Raw genomic sequence first — 17,723 nt, forward strand, 5'->3', positions numbered from 1 at the left:
GCAGTTTTTATGGATTCCTAACTTTTATTTTCCTGTTCTCTTTTATTCCTTTAAGGATGTTTGCCAGCAGAAGGAAGCAGCATTACTGGGCTTACTCAATGGACTGCAGTGGGAACGAGGCTCATATCTCCAGCTGCAAACTGGGCAAGCACCTCAATGTGGATGCAGAGAAGAACGCGACGTGTGAGAACGGGATGCCTGCGGTAGTCAGCTGTGTCCCTGGACGTGCCTTTGCCCCCAGCAGCCACAGTGGCTTCCGAAAAGCCTTCAGGCAGGAGGTGAGCAGGGAGTGAATGCAACCTGTCAAGTAGGAAAAGCCCTGGGGGTGTAACTATTCACCATCAGTTATCATCAGCTGTAGGGCCTGAACACGTGTACGCCCATAGCCACAAACCAGCCTGCTGTGCAAATGTCCCCTCTTTTGTATTCCTTTCTCGCTACAAGCCCAGCTGAGTTTCTATCCTTGCAAACACGTGGTACCTTGCCTCCGTCTACAGGCTCAGAAGGGTGGGAGACTGGCTCGCCGCCGCAGCTGGCAAGGCTGTGAGCAAGTAGTAAGAAAATACATTTGTCACGTTTGTGTTTGAACTGTTCTGTTCAAGCCAATTGAATGCGTGCCCAGTTGCTGCCTGCCTTTGCTGTTTCACAGTCACTTAAATGCTGCTGGGTTGTTTCTCCCGTAGAGGTACAAGGGAAATAAGCTGGCATTTCCGCTACCCCTGTATCTTCTGCAAAGAAATGCCCCGAGGGACTGGGAAAACATGGCCTAGGGGAAAGGTTGAAAAAGCTGTGTTTGTTTAGTCTAGCAAGGAGAGGGCTGAGCGTAGCATAAAAATTCTAAGATATGCAAAAGGCTGTTATAAAAGGACCCTGGAGTCAGTTGTTCTCGGTGTCAGTGGGGCGACTGAATGTGAAAGAATAGCTTAACTTGCAGCAAATGTGGTTTAGGTTGATGCTAATGGAAATTTTCCAGCTGCAGCCTTAGGATACAGCAGTGATCTCGGGGTCTGGAGGCCCTTAATGCTGGGTTAGAGGGGTTTTTGCAGGGTGCGTTAGGTGCTTTGGATCTAGCCTATACCTTTGGCTGTAGCCTGCACCCCCAGCCCTATACCTCTGTGACTTGAGGAGTGGGCTTTCTCTTGGCACCTGAGAAGACCCCAGACCTCACCTCCAGGCACTGCTGTGGTGGGAACAGTGCAGTCCTGTCCGTGGTTTGCTTGCCTGGCGTCCAGGCGTTTCTCTGCACGAGAGCTTGCAGGATCTAGGCCTCAAAGGTGAAAAGTCTTGTAAATCATTATTAATCTTCTAAGCCATGCGCACTGCCAAGTAATTCCTTAAGCCTTTGTGTAGGCTTTGGATGTCCTTCGTGTGACCCCAGCCTGGGGAACTGTATATGCTTCCAGTTTTAAAAGTTAAGGTTTTTTTGGTCTCGGACTCTGCACAAATCACGTGGTGTTCCCTTACCTAAGACTTGGCTCCCACCGCAACAACACATCTCTCGAGTCAGCAGCTGGCGGGTGTCTCTCCTTGGTACTGGGGAAAGATGTAAGCGCTGTGTAGTCGGTGACTAACCGAAATATAAGAAGAATAGAAATTAATGGAACTGGACCTGCCACTCAGCTGTGCATTTCCGACTGCGATCTGCCAGATCACTTATTCCACTAGTCGTAACTGCAGCAGACAGATAGGTTTTATGTGGCTCGAGTTCCACGTTGGTCTCCTCAGTTAACCCAGGACCCCTCTCTGGAGATCTGTACAGCAAATGAATCCATCTAGCAGCTGAACCACAGGCAGCGAGCGGATGAGCAGTGTGCTAGCTGGCTCCGTGCGCTTCCCAAGCCTCCGATAAGGCTCCCAAGAGATATAGTATGACAACTGGGTTGTTGCATGTCCAGCCACTCGTGTGTGCAGCAGCACTCTCCTGCTGCAGAACTGCTCGTGTGAAAAAGGCTCCTAAATCCAAGCACTAAAATTGCAGAGAACTAAGGTGTCTCTCTTCATTCTCTGCCCCACGTACAGGGACGTGAGAAACGTATGTCTGTGCATACCATAAGTCTTAGCAGATAAAGATCTCCTTTCATCCCGCGTTTTTAGCCTTTTGTATTATGTGGTGGTTGTTTTAAGGTGCCTCAGGGTAATACTTTTTGGGCCACAACTTACCTGCAGCCACGTGCTGTAAATAAGAGCTGTAAAGAAAGGATGCTTCGTTCCTAGGCAGCGGTAACACCACTCCTGTCTGTGTCTTCCAGCAACCACTGGTGAGGCTGAAAGGGGGAGCCAACACTGGTGAAGGACGAGTTGAAGTGCTGAAAAACGGGGAGTGGGGAACGGTTTGTGACGATAACTGGAACCTGGTGTCAGCCAGCGTGGTGTGCCGAGAGCTGGGCTTCGGGAGCGCCAAGGAGGCAATAACGGGTGCGAGGCTCGGGCAAGGTAAGGGCAGCGAGAGCTCCCGGGACCGTTCGTGCCTTGTCCACCTCCGAGAACCCTTTCATGATTCAGGGCAGAGCGTATTTTTACTGGGATGTTTGTTTTGGGGACCAGGAATTTATTCTCTACCCTTAATAAGTCTCTTGAGTCCAGGAGCTTGAGGCCGAACTGGAAGATGTGACTTAGAAAAATCTTGAGATTCCTTGAAAGAAGTCTGGTGATGATGAGTTTAACCTTTCCCTCAGACAGCTGTTCCAGTAATTAAGTCTTTGTTATCACATCCGTTGCTCTCAAATTCTCTTTATGAGTTCTCTAGACCTACATCATGGTGTAATGCATTACTAGAAGGTTCCTGGCAAAAATGGGTCCCGGATCTAGACTTCAAACACTCTCCAGTTTAAACCAGAACATTAATTTAGGCCATTATAAATAGAAGGGCATTTGAACAGTTCAGAGCCAGGTTTGGGTTTGGATTTCCTGTATTTGGGAGTTGGTTTAAATCCCAAACTGTGGTAAATGGTAACTCAAAGCCTAACATACGCCCTGTCAAACCACCTTCTGATTCACATGCCTTGCTCCCATAGCGTAAACCCTAAAGAAAATGACACCAAACCAAACCCTTTATTGTGAGACTAAATGAATGGGTGAAATTTCTTCAGCCCAGCATGGCTTGGAGAAGGGGAAGGAAAGTAACAGCACGTGTAAAGCACAGTGGTGGTGTCCAGAATCTGGAAGGCTTTAAAATGTGACCTGTCCGTTGGATTTGCCAAAAAAATCTTGCGGTGGGATGGAGGGAGCTGCTGATGTGTTTAGCTGCATCTAGGAAACGGCATAATCATCATGGGGGGGAAGCGGCTGCCACGTGAGGGAGGAGAACACATCGTTCCCTGCCATCTCCCGCAGCCGCAGTCTGGAAACTCTTAGCAGCGGCTGCTGATTCCCACGCGCTTTCCTTTCTTTTAATGTTAAACACCGGCAATCAATCAGTGCACCCTGTCAAAACTGTCCTCTGGGATGACAAGCGCTTGGTAAATCCCTTCGGCAGCCGGATTGTCACATTGTGGTAGAAAAAGGAGCTCTTTGGGCCCAAACTCACCTCCGCGCTCCCGTTGCGCAGGGGAGTCTCGCAGCTGGTTAAGCTCTGTGTCCACGTGCATGTTTACGCTTTGCTTTGTTACAGCTGCATCTCGGTGAATTTGTGTGTTCAAAGACTTAATTTGAAGGTCCAGTCTCATCATTGTTGTGTTAGAGATTTAATTTCACAGGGTAAAAAGCATAAAGATGAGCTACACGTCAAATCGGCGTGCAGGGTCTAGAAGTCCCAGTTAGGACAGTGCCCCGTGGCAGATGAGTGCCTACCGCAACGAGTTCAGGGTATGGAGAAGATGATTTATTCTCCCTTTTATAGTTGGGCAACTGAGACCCAGATTAAACAATTTACCCTTATTCACACAAGACTTGTCTGAAAGGAAGATACTGAGCCCAGATCTCCTGAATGTGTTGTCCACTGCAATGTCCTGGGAGGCAGAACATAGAATAAAACCTGAAGCAGTAGGTTAATGTATATGTTGGACAGTCCTAATCCTGTTCTTATGCGAAAGGGAATGGCGTGGGAGGACAATATAATTTTTATCGCCATATTTCAGCACATAGAGCAATGCAGTTTGGCTACATTTCAGTGCCTGGGACAGCAGCACTTACTGCCTCCACGTATCGTAAAAGAATTTCCCTGAGAAGAGCAAATGTGCCAGAGTTACGTTGATCAGCGCCGTGGCCCTGCCCTCTTGCTTTGTCATTTCGTTGGTATGACTTTGTCGGACTATTTCAGTGGAGAATGTCGGACTGGATCCGTCCTGCATTCTTGGTGCATCACCCTCCAATTCTGGTCAGCATCAAGGCAATCCTCCTACTCAAACTGTTCGGCAGCTTGCAAAATGACTAGGTCAGTGTCACCGTTTCCAGATGTAGACCACAAACAGGATTTTAATAAGGGAGAAGCAAAAAAAGGCTAGCTACGCATTCCCCAGCGGCCTCAGCCTAGGAGTCTGCTCCCACATGGTATAGATCTTCTGTGATGGGTGGATACAGGGCTGGCTGAAGTGCTAAGGTGCAAAAGGTGGCCAGAGCCAAATTAATTCTGTGGATGAGATTGAACATTTACATCTCTGCCTTTGTTGTTCTTGCTGCTGTTGTCAGAAGAAGTCTCCAGGGTACATCTTGACTCATTCCACCACACAATGGTGGAAATATGCTAGAGAGCATTTTTTTTTTTTTCTTTTTTTCCGTTTTCCCTGTGCCTCAGTAGAAGTCTGAGGAGGTGAGGGGTTCACCAGACAGGTCATTAAACTGCTGTCACCCATGGTTAGGTCTCTGAGTCACGGGTGCCTGCCACGTAGAGTTAGAAAGGCTCCAGATGGCAGTAGGGAAGAGGCTTTTAAGCAAAAGGATCCTACCTACTGTTAATAAACCGATTACATTCTCCTGCCTTCCAGAGTCAGCCCTTTTCTTTGAACTGAAAGGAGCGGGCTTGAAGTTGGGTAAAATTTTCCTTTCTGGAAGAGTGAGCAAAAGAGGGTTTGTGGTGAGGCAGCACGTGCCCGGGAGGCCGTTGGTCAGAGCACAGCTGGCAGTTCTGCCACTGTCCAGCTTTGGGAAATTTGTGTCATCTCTGGGTGCAGACGAAGAAACGGAGCCAGCAGCCAGGGTGTCATTTCCATGGTCCGTCGTCTGCTGATTTGAATGCTCTGAGACAGGTACAGCTCTCGGCTCTGCAGAGCCCTCATCACTTGTGCCATGATGAGAACAGTGTTGCAGGAATGAAGAATCGACGGTCACTGTCAGAAATGGTATGAAAACAGTTGCTTCTCTACCTCCATTACCCAGATCGGTCAGCCTGGCCTCTGGCAGCCTACTTCTGTGTGCTGTGCATACTGACAAGAGGAACTCCAAACTGAACGCCAATTCCTATATCTGGTGTCCATCGACTTCTTCCAGCTGGTGGAAAGAGCTGGTGAAGGGTATCGGTGGGTGGACGCTGCTTTCTTGGAAACGTCTTCTGTGGCTTTTGCCTTTCATCACCACCATCATCGTGCTGCTCCGGGCTGCTGACCAGAAACGGGCGTACCTGTGGCTCAGACAGAAGTGGCCGGCCAAGGGCTGCAGTGAAGCAAGCCACCTGCAGGTCAGAGCACAGCGTCTGCCAGCATTTTGATTATGCCGAGTCCGGAGAGAGCACATTGACAGCAAAGTTCAGAAGTGTTTTTATTTTCAGCCTCCCATCTCTGAAAGCTTCCTAGAAACTGCTGGAGACCAGAGGTTCTACATCTGCTACTTGCAGGGATCTCCTGTCAACGCTATCCGGTGTGTTTCCATCAGCAATTACTCTTGGATTACATGGCCTCCAAGAAAGACTCTGGTTGTTCTTCTGTGATGAAGATCATCTGCTGGAACCGCTGATTCATCCCCCCCCCAACTTCTTTCTAACCAATTTTGGGCTCAGTTTGGAAACAAGACCTGAGAGCTTTATAGGCAGGATTATTGCCTGCTCATACATGTGTCTCTCCTCTTGCCATGTCTCTCTGGTGGAAATGACAGTTGTCTGCTGCCGCTTGTCCAGAAAGGAACCAAATTATTCAGCTTGGCTCCCAACGGCTAGAGACCATTCTCCGCAGTACGAACTGATGTTTCCGTCAGTGGTGTTGGAGTCTGTAACGCACACCTGCCCCAGAGCTGTTTCACTGACTTCTTGCACATCCCTGTGGTGTTATGCTTTGTTGTCCCAGCAAACGTGTCTATGTCCCATTTTAAATGTCAGGGCTTGACTGGGAGCAGATTCCAGCATACAGACCCAGCCAAAAGGTCATAATTTGTGAATTCCTCCAGCTGAAGTTTGTAAATTATGTAACAAAGGAAACTTGGCTTTTTCTGTGATTCTTGCGTGCTTGAGTCCCAGACGCTACTGGAAAGAATTTAACGGTAAAATTATTAACTATCTTGCAGCTTTTTGTTTTATTTTTACAAGAAATCACTGGAATTTTTTCAGGATTACCGTGTTTTGAATGCTAGAGGCTAGTGCGATGTCTGCAATGTATTAATATACTGTTATTGGACGTTTCTTCACCACACAGTAGCATGGACAGAAGGTAAGGACTCTCTTCTTTTCCCTTCTTTTCTTCCCCAAGGCATGGGTCCAATTCATCTAAACGAAATTGACTGTACGGGCTTTGAAAAATCAGTCACGGACTGTAAGTTCAACATGGAGTCGCAGGGCTGTAACCATGAAGAAGATGCTGCCGTGAGGTGCAACGTTCCAGCGATGGGTTTCCAGAATCAGGTGAGAAGCCAAGGGATCCGGACGAGGGTGAGCGTGGCGAGGCGTTTGCACCCTGCAGCATCGTCTGCCCTCCCTCGCTACGCAGCGCGGGGCGTCTGGGGAGGAATCGTTTCACCTAAGCCGTGCCCGTTCAGTTTAGATTTTAACATCTGCATTGTATTAGGAGGGCAAATAAGGATGATGCTCCCTTTTTGTACAGAGCTTTGCGCTCCTCCCAGTATGATGGGGCTTATAAACGAGTGAAGTGCCACTTCGGTTACAACCTGTGCAGTCCAGTGGCCCTGTAAAGCTGGTGCGGGTCCCTGTTGTGATGGGATCTAGGCTGGATCTCGTGACAGTGGTACCCGGGTGACTGCTGGCATAGGGGCCGCTGTCATCTTTGCCACACGGAGCTTAAAAACTAATTACATGAAGCAGACACGGGTTCCTCTGAGTAAATGCTCCTGCCAAAGGTCCAAAGGGAGCAGAGGGGGGAAGATTTCATAGGGAGCGTCTTACTCCCTTGCAGCTGGTACAAGCTGCTTTCAGATGCTGGGCTAGGCTGCTTCCTGTCCACGGTGGGAGACGTAGAACCCAACTGCATCAACTGGTCTGCTCGCAGCTGAACTGAGGCTTCTGGGCTCAGTGACTTTAACCACAAGCCTTGAGAAGACCCTGGGTGTTGCTTGCCCAACCGTTGCATCTTCCCTATAAAGTTTGCTGTGATGTTACTTGACATATGAGTTTTTATGCCCTGCAGCTGCGTCTGAGTGGCGGCCGCAACCCTTACGAGGGCCGGGTGGAGGTCCTGGCAGAGCGCAACGGCACTCTGAAGTGGGGCACCGTCTGCAGCGAGAACTGGAGCACCGTAGAGGCCATGGTGGTGTGTCGGCAGCTGGGCCTGGGGTTCGCCAGCCATGCCTTCCAGGTGAGTCCCCGCGCCTTCCCGTGCGTGCGTTTTGGATGTGGTGGCATGTGTGTGGTTGGGTAGGGGCTACTGGAGGAGGAGGTAAGGCTGCTTATAAAACAGACAGACAGACAAACAAAAAAACCAAACCACAGTGTTCAGCTTCAAGGCATTAGCTGGAGAAACCCTGAAGGTTAAACCTCATTGCACCACAGCCATTGGGGGAAATTCAGAGCAGAAAGAGCTCTTGCAGCTCTGGGCAAAGCTGCTGTTTTCGTACTGCTCAGGGCTCAGATTTCCGGGGAAGCCTGACTCCCTTAGCCTTGGTTGGGCCGGTGGTGACATGCAGTTTCTTGTCCCTCCCTGAGTCAGTGGGGAGTGGAACTCCTCAGGCTGACCGAAGTGTGGAAGCCAAGTTTAACCTGGTGTCAAATCACTTGAAAACAATTTGATTTTACTCCTGCAGTTACTTTGCAGTGCGTACACTAGTGTGCGGTGGAGCTGTATGCATTTCTTGCTCCTTTAATGACAAATGCCCTAAACCCTCCCTGCTTGCACATGACTAAGAATGGCACTTAAAGGGATAAAAGCTACCAACTAACAAGCTTGGGATAACCACAAAGGAATAAAGTGTTCTTTCCCAGCGAAGCTCTCTGGCGCAGTGAATGGCAGCCTGCTGTGCTGGCTGGGGGAAAGCAAGCAGCAACCCGAAGAGCTGGAAGGAGGGAGGGCAACAGCTTCCCACCCGCTTCCCAGATGGATAAATGGCATCAGGTGTAAGTAGCTGGTGTAGGCCAATAACCCTGGTGCAAGAAACTCTTCTGTACTGATACATCCCTCAAGGATCACAAGGTGAAAGAGGAGCAGGGAGACCTAGGTGTAATGGTAGATTTTGAAAGGAAATATAACACCTCTGGGCCTTTATTGCAGTTCCCAGACACCGGGAAAATGGGGATTTGGGCTCCTAAAATAAACTGTTTTCTCCCTAGGACAAACTAATCCCCTGCCAGAGCGTGCTGTCTTGCTGTGCTCTGGAAACGCAGCCCCTTTGAGGCATTTCAACCGAGAATCAACAATCACCAGCAGCTTCAGGGAAAACTTAGGCTCAAACAGCCACTGAATAAATAAACTTCATGTGTGTTTATATAGATGGAAACCCGCACACAGAAAAAAGCCTTAGATCAATTCTGGAAAGAAAACTATTTTCCCCAAACAATTTCCGGAAATCGAAAACTTGGGCAAACAAGTAAAATGTGGTTGCAGAGCGCGGAGGCTGTCCCTATTCTCCAAGCCCGGGGCCCGGTTGGCTCTGCTGTATTTTTGTGCCATGTCTGGCCTTGCTCAGCATTCAGCTGCAGCCGGCTCTGCTGGGCTGCTCCAATAAACCCAGTAAGAATTAGCATCTCTGCTGACTGCCTGCTGGTCTTGTGCAGGGAGGAACAATAAGGCCCTGAAATGACTAATAGGCTCAGCATCCTCGGGGCTGGTCGTTGCCTATTGAGAAAGCAGGAGAGACTGTCGGCAGAAATGGAGAGTTAACGCTCTGCCTGGAGAGCACAGGCTTGCAATGAGGTTGTCTTTAAGGAGCGACCAAGCCGGGAGCCAGGAGGACACACTGGGCTTGTGGGCAAGCAGATTCCAACCAATTTAACTGTTATCCGTGGCCAGAGAGGGGATCTGCAGGTCCCCGAGGGACACGCTGGGGTCCGATACCTAGGAGGTAGAAGGCTGGAGCTGCCCATGCCGCTGCTGTAGCGATCCCCCCACCGTGCAAGCTGGTTCCTCCAGCTGATTTGCCTGCGTAGCTGCCAAGCAGAGCGCAAGAGCTGAGGATAGCCACGTACCTTGAACGCTGGCCTTTCCAACTGCCTGGCTCTATTGACATAGCCCTGAGAGTCCAGCAAGAAACACGATATTTTTTCCTTTAGCTGAGACTGCTGGTATTTAGAACAGAAAAGGCCCTTATGTGTATCCCGGCTGCACCAGCTACGTGAGCATAAAGCTACACTGTGTAGAACAGGGCAGCCCTGTGTGCGTGTGTGCAAAGAGCATTGCTAACAGGGTTAACAAACAGCCTGTTGCAATGGAAGCAATGGTACAGATGGGTTTTCTTTTCCTGGAAACGTGCTCCCAGTTTTGACACTAACAGATCTGATATTTTTCTTCTTCTTCTTCTTTCTTCCCTCCCCTTCTCCCAAGCTTTGCAGTTGCAGCTTCATCAGGGTTTAGTGCACTTAATTTTGTGAGTGGTGTTATGTTGCGAGTTAATTTTCTGTCATTCCCACAAGTTTTGTAAAACTGGGTGATGAAGATGAGTAGTGAGCAGGGTTTGAACATCTGTGAACGCTCCCTCAGAACCAAGAGATGCAGACCCCGTTAGTCCTGGTACTCCTCAAATGCCTCGTTTCCACTGGCATTTCCAGCATGGCTGTTAATTCCGCCTCCCCTCCTTGTGCAAGCAGGTCCTCTGGCATTGCCTGTGGCCCTCCCAAGTGCACAGATGTCACAAGGCAGATGCGGTTTCATTGCTGGGCATCTCTCCCAAGGGCACAGCCTAGATGACTTAAACCAGCCCGAGGATGAATTCATCAGCTGGATGGGCAGCGCAGGGTGGAAATATGAGTTTACAGCTGGATTAAAAACAAGCAGAGATTTAAACCAGCTCAGAAACAAGGAAAGAGTTTTGCTTAATGCTGGTTAGATGTTCAGGGCAGGGAACATGGTCAACCTGGGTTTTAATTCCAGTCCCAGCCTTCTGCTTAAACAGACTTGGGCTCGTTCCCCAAGTTACTCTGCTCCAGCATCCTTTGGCAACATCTGTCTCTCTGATAGCGTTGGCTCTTGCATTGACCTTCCCTGGAGGGAGAATGCAAGTTACAGGGGGATGAACGTTCCTCCAGCAGCCCTCTGAACACTGAAGAGTGCGTGAAATGCCTTTTTTTTTTTTTTTTTTCCCTTCTGCCCAGGAAACCTGGTACTGGCATGGAGACGTCAGCGCTGACAATGTAGTCATGAGCGGTGTCAAGTGTTCGGGGACAGAGATGTCCCTGGCCCACTGTCGTCACGATGGAGCCGATGTCTCCTGTCCCAGAGGAGGTGGTCGTTTTGGTGCTGGTGTGTCCTGCTCGGAGAGTGAGTAACTCGGGTTTTATTTCATTTTGGCGTAAGTGTTTGCTCTGAGACACGCAGGAGAAATGGGGTGGCCCATGCTATGCCTTGGATATGTGAAAACAGTGGCAAATTGCTGCTGATGGGGCTGAGAAATACAGTGCAAGGAAGGGGCTGGCCTCCATCTCCGGCAGACACTTTGCGGGGATTTTTTAGTGGCCCATCAGTTAATTTCAAACCTTCCTTCCCGCCTGCCAGCTGCCCCTGACCTGGTGCTCAACGCCGAGCTGGTGGAGCAGACGGCCTACCTGGAGGACCGCCCGATGTTCATGCTGCAGTGCGCGCTCGAGGAGAACTGCCTGGCCAGCTCGGCCGTCAACACCTCCGTCACTTCTGGGTACCGGCGCCTGCTGCGCTTCTCCTCCCAGATCCACAACAACGGGCAGTCCGACTTCCGCCCCAAGAACGGCCGCCACGCCTGGGTCTGGCACGACTGTCACCGGTGAGTGCCATGAAAACGGTTTTGCGTGGTCGGTGCCTCCTTCCCTCCCTTTCTGCTGCCCAGGGGGGCTGTTTTGCTATGGGAGCACAGGGCTGAAATGCTGGAGCCGCAGCTGCAGAGCTGCGACGTGTGGTAAGGCAGCTGCGGTCCTCTGACAGCAGGGAAACCAGCTTATTACAGTAGAATTTATAGTTAGGAACTGGTATGCGAACGAGACGGATGTAGAGCTCTCATAGTGAGAGATCTATATGCAAGGACAGCATATACATGGGAGCATGCGTATGTACAGACAGAAGGAAGCATGTGCCTACGCACCCACTGGGTGTAGAAAGATGGAGCCATCTGAGCTACTTCCCTCACCTGGGAAAGGGCTCAAGAACACGCTGTAATTCTGCATTTTTTAAAATGCATCTCAACTCCGCTTAAACCGTGCACAGCTGGGGGATTGTTTTGTGTTTATTTTTGACAAACAGTAAATTCACCCCCATAAATGCATCATTTTTCAGGGGGAAGCTGACAGTTTCAGCCAAAGTAAACCAGGGGGAGGAAAGGGAACTGGAACCAAGCCATCCAGATGCTTTGCTTCTGAAATGATGGCTTGTTACAAGGTTGATTTTTCTCTAATTTGGGGTAAAAGGGAACTAAGTAACTCGCAGCGCGCAGCTCTTGTCCTGCCACTGTTGTAAGACTTCTGCTTTGTGAAAACATCAGAGCGGTAAATTCTCAAATCCAAGGGTCCTTTATAGTCTTCACGAACAGCGTGAGCGAGGCGAGACGTGTAGGTAGCACCGCGTCGGCTGCAGTTGCAACGCTGCGGTGCTACTAGTCTGAAGCTTCAGATCGTGGTGTGGGGCAAGCGTTGGCCACTTACCCTGCAGACAGGTTGGTTTGTAAAGTTTGCATTTGGAGGCGCAAGCAGAGCTAAAACCTTGACAGCGCAGAACCGAAGGTAAATAGGCAATGGTATATTTAGGAGAGGAGGAAACCCGGACCGGTGCAGTGCGAGTCTCTGCCTTTCTGGCCCTGTTGGGAAGGGGCTGGGGGAATACGTGGGTCCCGCAAGGCTTTGAGCACGTCGCAGGCTGGTTGAAAAGGAGGGCGCTTGGAGCTCTTTGGGAGAGACTGCGTAAGTGAGGTGAGACTGGGAAAGGATCAGGAAGAGGCCGAGAGCCATCTGTGTGCTTTAAACTGGATTCTGTTTATATGGAGGAGGATGAACTCAGTTCCTCTTCAATCTTTCCAGTCTGTAAACAGCAGAATGTAAACACCTCTTTGAATGATTCAGACATATTTCAGAAACTGAGTCAGACTTGAGAACCTCAAACTTTTATCAGAGGCAGCCAAGTTAGCCTCAAAGTCAACAGCTCAGCCACTGCAGAATGCCTCTTCTTTCCTAGCTGCCTAACTCCATCACTGGGAGCTTCTGCTTGGCTGGCTTTTGATGTGGAAGTAGAACAAAAATGGGAAAGACCTGTAGCAGGGAGTGAAAAGTGATTCACTTCTGGCAGGTGGCAAATTTTTTTTTTTTTTTTTTTGGTTCGGGGGAAGGCAGGAGGAGGTAAGAAGAAACCCACTCTCTGGAGGAAAAATATCCTCCCCTTCCCTCCTTGCTCCCCCTTTATCTGTAAATATGTGTGCAGACTGATGCTGCAGTAATGGTGGTTGGAAGTTTTTAAGCCATGATTATTTTTGCAGCTGGAAAGGAAAGGATTTCTCCACTTTTTATTTCTTTTTTTTTTTTTAAACTCCTAAGCAATGGCTTTTGAATTAGGGCCTGTCTGTGCAGTCGCCTCACTCCTCAGTCGAGCTATGCAGACGGGCTCTGGTGTGTCCCAGCGCAGTGTTCCCGTAGCTGGGGGAGATGTGCAGGGATTTAAGGACCCACGCCGCTCTCAGCACCCGCGGCTGCTCTGCTCTCCTGCCCCTGCGCTGTGCTCGCGCTGCGCGTTTGCTCCCGATTCCAAGGCTGGGATCAAATTCTATGTGTTGCATCAGCGTGACCACGTTCATGCGCCCAGCTCTGACCGCGTGGAGCACACGACTGTGTTTTAATCGGGTACTTCCATCTGTGCTTCCTGCTCTACAAGTCCCGTGGACTTAACTGGACCGAAGCACAGGCTTAATTTTTTTTGCTGAACCAACAGCGTGGCATAGAAAAGGTCGATGTTACCGAGTTCAACATCACCTAAACCCTGCCGTGGTCTAACTTTGCTAGTTAGGAGGCTACAGCACAGATTGCGTGCTCTCTCTTAACTGTTGCTGTGCCCAACAGTGCTGGAGCGTTCCCGATAGCAGCCCAGCTCAGGCTGAGTTGACACTAACACTTCCCCGTTTAAAATTATGAAACGTTATCATGGGTGAACCCAGCTGTCGGGTTGTTTAGATCTGAGCGGAGCGAGCGCTGAGAGAAGCTGCTTCCATCTGTTGTTAGGTTTCTGCCAATAAATTTACATTCTGCTGCTTAAAAATAAATAAATAAATTTTAAAAAATAGCCAGGTTACTGGGCTGGGTACATCCAGCTCTGTTTGCAGCCTGTTGTTAAGGAGCAGGTGAAATAGTTCTTGTCCTGGTAAATGACATGGCCACTAGAAATGATGACCTGGCTGATGATGGCTTTGATTTTTATTTTTTTTTTCTCCTCCCCCCTTGCCTTTATAAAACCTGGTGTGATCCTACAAAGGCTGGGGCAAGGCTCTCCCCTAGAACAGCTTTAGCACTTGATAGAAAACAAATACCCGGGCCAGGAGCCGGCATGCAGGCGCCATGGGTGACGGTGCCATGGAGGATTATGCCCAGGGGACATTTCCTGGCTGTGGTTTCTCTCACGCTTCCTCCTCTAGCGCCGCTTGGTCTGTAACACTTCACGTGTTGTCGTGTATTTACCCCCGTGGCCGTGGGGACGGGGCTGGGAGGTGAAATGCCTGGCCCGAGGGATGCAACGACACAAAAAGTTGAGTCTGGGCTACTTGCATCCAAGTCGTCGTGCCCCAGCCGCTGGACCATCCCTGCTGGGGCAGACCGTGCAGCCCTTTAGACCTGGTAGTTAAAGGGGAGTCTGTTTTCCCTGAAGATAATTCTCCCCGTCTGTGCCTTGCAGGCATTACCACAGCATGGAGGTTTTTACCCACTACGATCTATTGAACCTCAATGGAACCAAGGTGGCTGAAGGACACAAAGCCAGCTTCTGTCTGGAAGACACCGAATGCGAAGCAGGTATATTTGCCAGAGCCCTTTGTGCTGGGAATTTATTGCTGTCCCCCTACAGATGAGTGGCTTCAAAGATGCTGTCAAGGTCCTGAGCAGGGCTAGAACGTGGCCTGACAGGAACAGGAGCCAGAAACCAGTCCTGAGGCTATATATGTTATGGAGTGGTCTCTACAGGTGGAAGAGAATCCCCAAAGGCCCCACGTGCTGAGGTTTTCCTTACATCCTTACTCTGAGCTGCTCTGAAAACCCAAGTGTGCATTTTCCGATTCCTGTTAAGTGAGAAATTCCACAACGTGCCTCGAGGTCCTGAGGTATGGAAGGTGGCAGCTCGTCCCGTGCAGTTAAGCAGTACGTGTGTTTCAATACAAGGCATTGAGCGAGACACTGTTGTATTAAATCTCGTCCAAAATACTGTGCCTGTAGCTTCTCACTATCTACGGGAGCTGGAGAACAACCCGCCCTTCCTCCGACACGTCCGAGGGTGGGAAATTCCCAGCCGACTTGCTGTGAATCTAACACCTTGTGCCTTTAACTCTTCTCATTTAGACGTGCAAAAACAGTACGAATGCGCCAATTTTGGTGAACAAGGAATTACGGTTGGATGCTGGGACGTGTACCGTCATGACATCGACTGCCAGTGGATCGATATTACTGACGTCCCACCAGGCGATTACCTCTTCCAGGTATGGGAGAAAAAGAGGGTGTGAGATACTGCCATGGCTTTTATCTTATTCATTAATTTAATTTATTTTATCTTAATTCATTTCTGGGACATGGTTTAGTAGGCATGGAGGTGTTGGGGTGACGGTGGGACTAGATGATCTTAGAGGTCTTTTCCAACCGTAGTATTTTTATGATTAGGGATGTCGAGAATGTAACTAGTTTAGTACTGTAGGAGATGTACAAATATAAACTTCCGATTGCAAAGAGATTATATTCCCAGGATACCTAAAAGATAAAGAATGACCTAACAGGACAACAAAGTGTTACCAGATCACATACTTCCCCAAGTGAAAAATCAGGGCCAATAACCCCAGCTTAGAGATGATAGTTTTAAGAAATCCGCATCCAGCTAATACTCGATGTCCTACACGATCCACGCGCAGCTAATGCTGTTAACACGCTGCATTACGCGTCACGTTATACCTACCCACAGCATCCCACTGTTGTCTGCACTAAGCTTTTGAGCTGTTTGTAAGCAACGCTCGCTTCGCTCGGGGATTAAATAGTGCTATTCTCGTGGTGTTTGTATGAGGAGTTAAGGCTGTGCCTACAGTCTGTTTTGTGCGCGGGGGTGGAGTGGGGAGGAATTCTTTGGTTCTAAAAACAGCCACTTAAACTGGAGAGGAGTGAAGGGAAGAGGAATTATTTTTGTCTGCGCTGCTATCGTGTGAAATGTAGAGAAGGTGTTTGAGGGTATATCTTGGTGCACGGGGGAAGGTGTGATCTTGATCTGGCTTTAATCAAGTAGTTTCTGTCTCCTTGCAAAATGAGTTAGGTTTTTTTCTGTTTAAAAAAGTATTACGGTGTAATGAAAAAGCTGATTCTGTCTCAGTCTGACTAGTAAGTGTCATATCTAGTTCACCTTTAAATAACTTTATGCTGTGTTTCTCCATCACGCCCTAGGTTGTCATCAACCCAAACTATGAAGTTGCTGAATCCGATTATTCAAATAACGTGATGAAATGCCGGAGCCGGTACGATGGGCAGCGCATCTGGATGTACAACTGCCACATAGGTGAGAGTGACTTCCGCAGGGGAAAGCAACGACTGCGTCCCTGACTCTTCGCTAGGAAAGCTCTCTGCTTCTGTTGCAACGTGCTGTTTATCACTTTGTACGTGCTTGGAAAGATGAGATACGGAGCCCAGACTGTACACTGGTGCCGTTTGCTGTAGGCTGGTCAAAGGCAGAGACCAGAGTGTCTCTGTTACGGGGTCAAGCCGCTACAGGTTGCAAGGAGCGAGATGGCTGCATGGGGGTGGGAAGGTTCCTTACTTAGTGCTGCGTTGTACGTGTGACCGGAGCAGCAAGCACAACAGTGGTAAAACAGCTTTCAGAAATCCCTCAGGCTTGGGGGAAGAGGGATAACAGATGTTCCAGCTGTGTATCTTCTACAAGGAAATGAGCATTTTTCTCTCCCAAGACTGTCGGACATAAGGAAAGCTCTCATGCAATCTAAGAACTTGTTTAGAGTGCCTGAGTAGGTCCAGGCAAACAACTACACCTTCTTCCCAGACTCAAATTATTACCAACCTGGGACTGACCTCTTAGGACCCCCTAAGCTTTTCTCTTCTTGAAAAGCAAACAAGAACAGCGATGTGTGAAGCAGAGCAGTGGAGATGAGCCCTCTGTTTGAGCCAGAAATGAAAATGCTCTGCTGTCCCTTGAATGTGAGGGGAAAACTGCGTGTTTTCTTGAACACGTGTAAAACATTATCATTTGGAATTTTTTTTGGTCTTGGAAATATCAAAGCCAAACTAGTTTAAATTTGCATTAATGGTCAATTGTCAAGACCATTTTAAAACTGAATTAAGTTGGGGGCTTTATAAGATAAACTGTTTTTAACACAGTAAAACCAGTGGTGAAGACAATTTCTAGAGCTGGCTGAAGTTCTTCAAGGAATGTTCTTCCCAAAAAAGTTCTATGTAGCCATTGATTTTTCTCATTAATTTGTTGGGTTTTTTTAAGAAAATACTTGTCTTGTGTGTCACGCTTCAGATTGCGACCTAGTTCAGAAAAGCCAAACCCACTTTGTTTGGATGAACAGGCACTTAAGTGTTGGATGGGCTCTCCAGCTGAGCTTGAAAATATTTCTATTTAAAAATAAATGCATTTAGCTTTGTCTCTCAACTAGCAAAAAGTAAGGGCATGGTCCTACTTTCAAGAGTAGTAAACAGAACCCCCTTACCATCAGCCTCAAGGAGGGAGACCATTTCACAGGTCCTGCTAGTCATCACCTCATTTTTTTAAAGCAACAACAGTTAGCAGTGAAATTGAGGGTAGTTTGTCATCTAGTCTTCCAAATACATAAGAGACTGGATCCAATGTTCCCGGGGACTCTTGACTGTTCCAGTTATGGTAAGATTTAATTAATGTTTAAATAAGTTAGCCCAGGAAAATCTTTGCTCTTCTAGTACTTGCTTTGAGCCCTTCATTTTCACAGCATCTTTTGCAGATTACACAAACCCCGCTGTGTTCTCTGCCTTGTGTTGCAAGCTGCCTTCGCTACCTCCTGCTCAACCCTGTGTTCTTTCT

General features: G+C 48.7%; 1 protein-coding gene across 3 annotated transcripts in view; it reads left to right on the plus strand.

The window, feature by feature from the left end:
* Positions 1-17,723, plus strand: part of LOXL2 (lysyl oxidase like 2) — a 55,344-nt gene that overhangs the window by 34,391 nt on the left and 3,230 nt on the right. For all 3 annotated transcript variants that reach the window (XR_012778673.1, XM_075523429.1, XM_075523430.1), the window contains 9 exons: positions 56-278; positions 2,250-2,433; positions 6,612-6,763; positions 7,503-7,670; positions 10,616-10,781; positions 11,016-11,259; positions 14,358-14,473; positions 15,014-15,150; positions 16,094-16,205. Coding sequence is in view for 2 of the 3 variants with exons in the window: in XM_075523429.1 (XP_075379544.1) it covers positions 56-278; positions 2,250-2,433; positions 6,612-6,763; positions 7,503-7,670; positions 10,616-10,781; positions 11,016-11,259; positions 14,358-14,473; positions 15,014-15,150; positions 16,094-16,205 (1,502 nt within the window). In the remaining variant the exon portion in view is untranslated. The remainder of the gene's footprint in view (positions 1-55; positions 279-2,249; positions 2,434-6,611; positions 6,764-7,502; positions 7,671-10,615; positions 10,782-11,015; positions 11,260-14,357; positions 14,474-15,013; positions 15,151-16,093; positions 16,206-17,723) is intronic.

This window comes from Mycteria americana, chromosome 23 (genome assembly GCF_035582795.1).
Source record: "Mycteria americana isolate JAX WOST 10 ecotype Jacksonville Zoo and Gardens chromosome 23, USCA_MyAme_1.0, whole genome shotgun sequence".
Taxonomy (NCBI): domain Eukaryota; kingdom Metazoa; phylum Chordata; class Aves; order Ciconiiformes; family Ciconiidae; genus Mycteria; species Mycteria americana.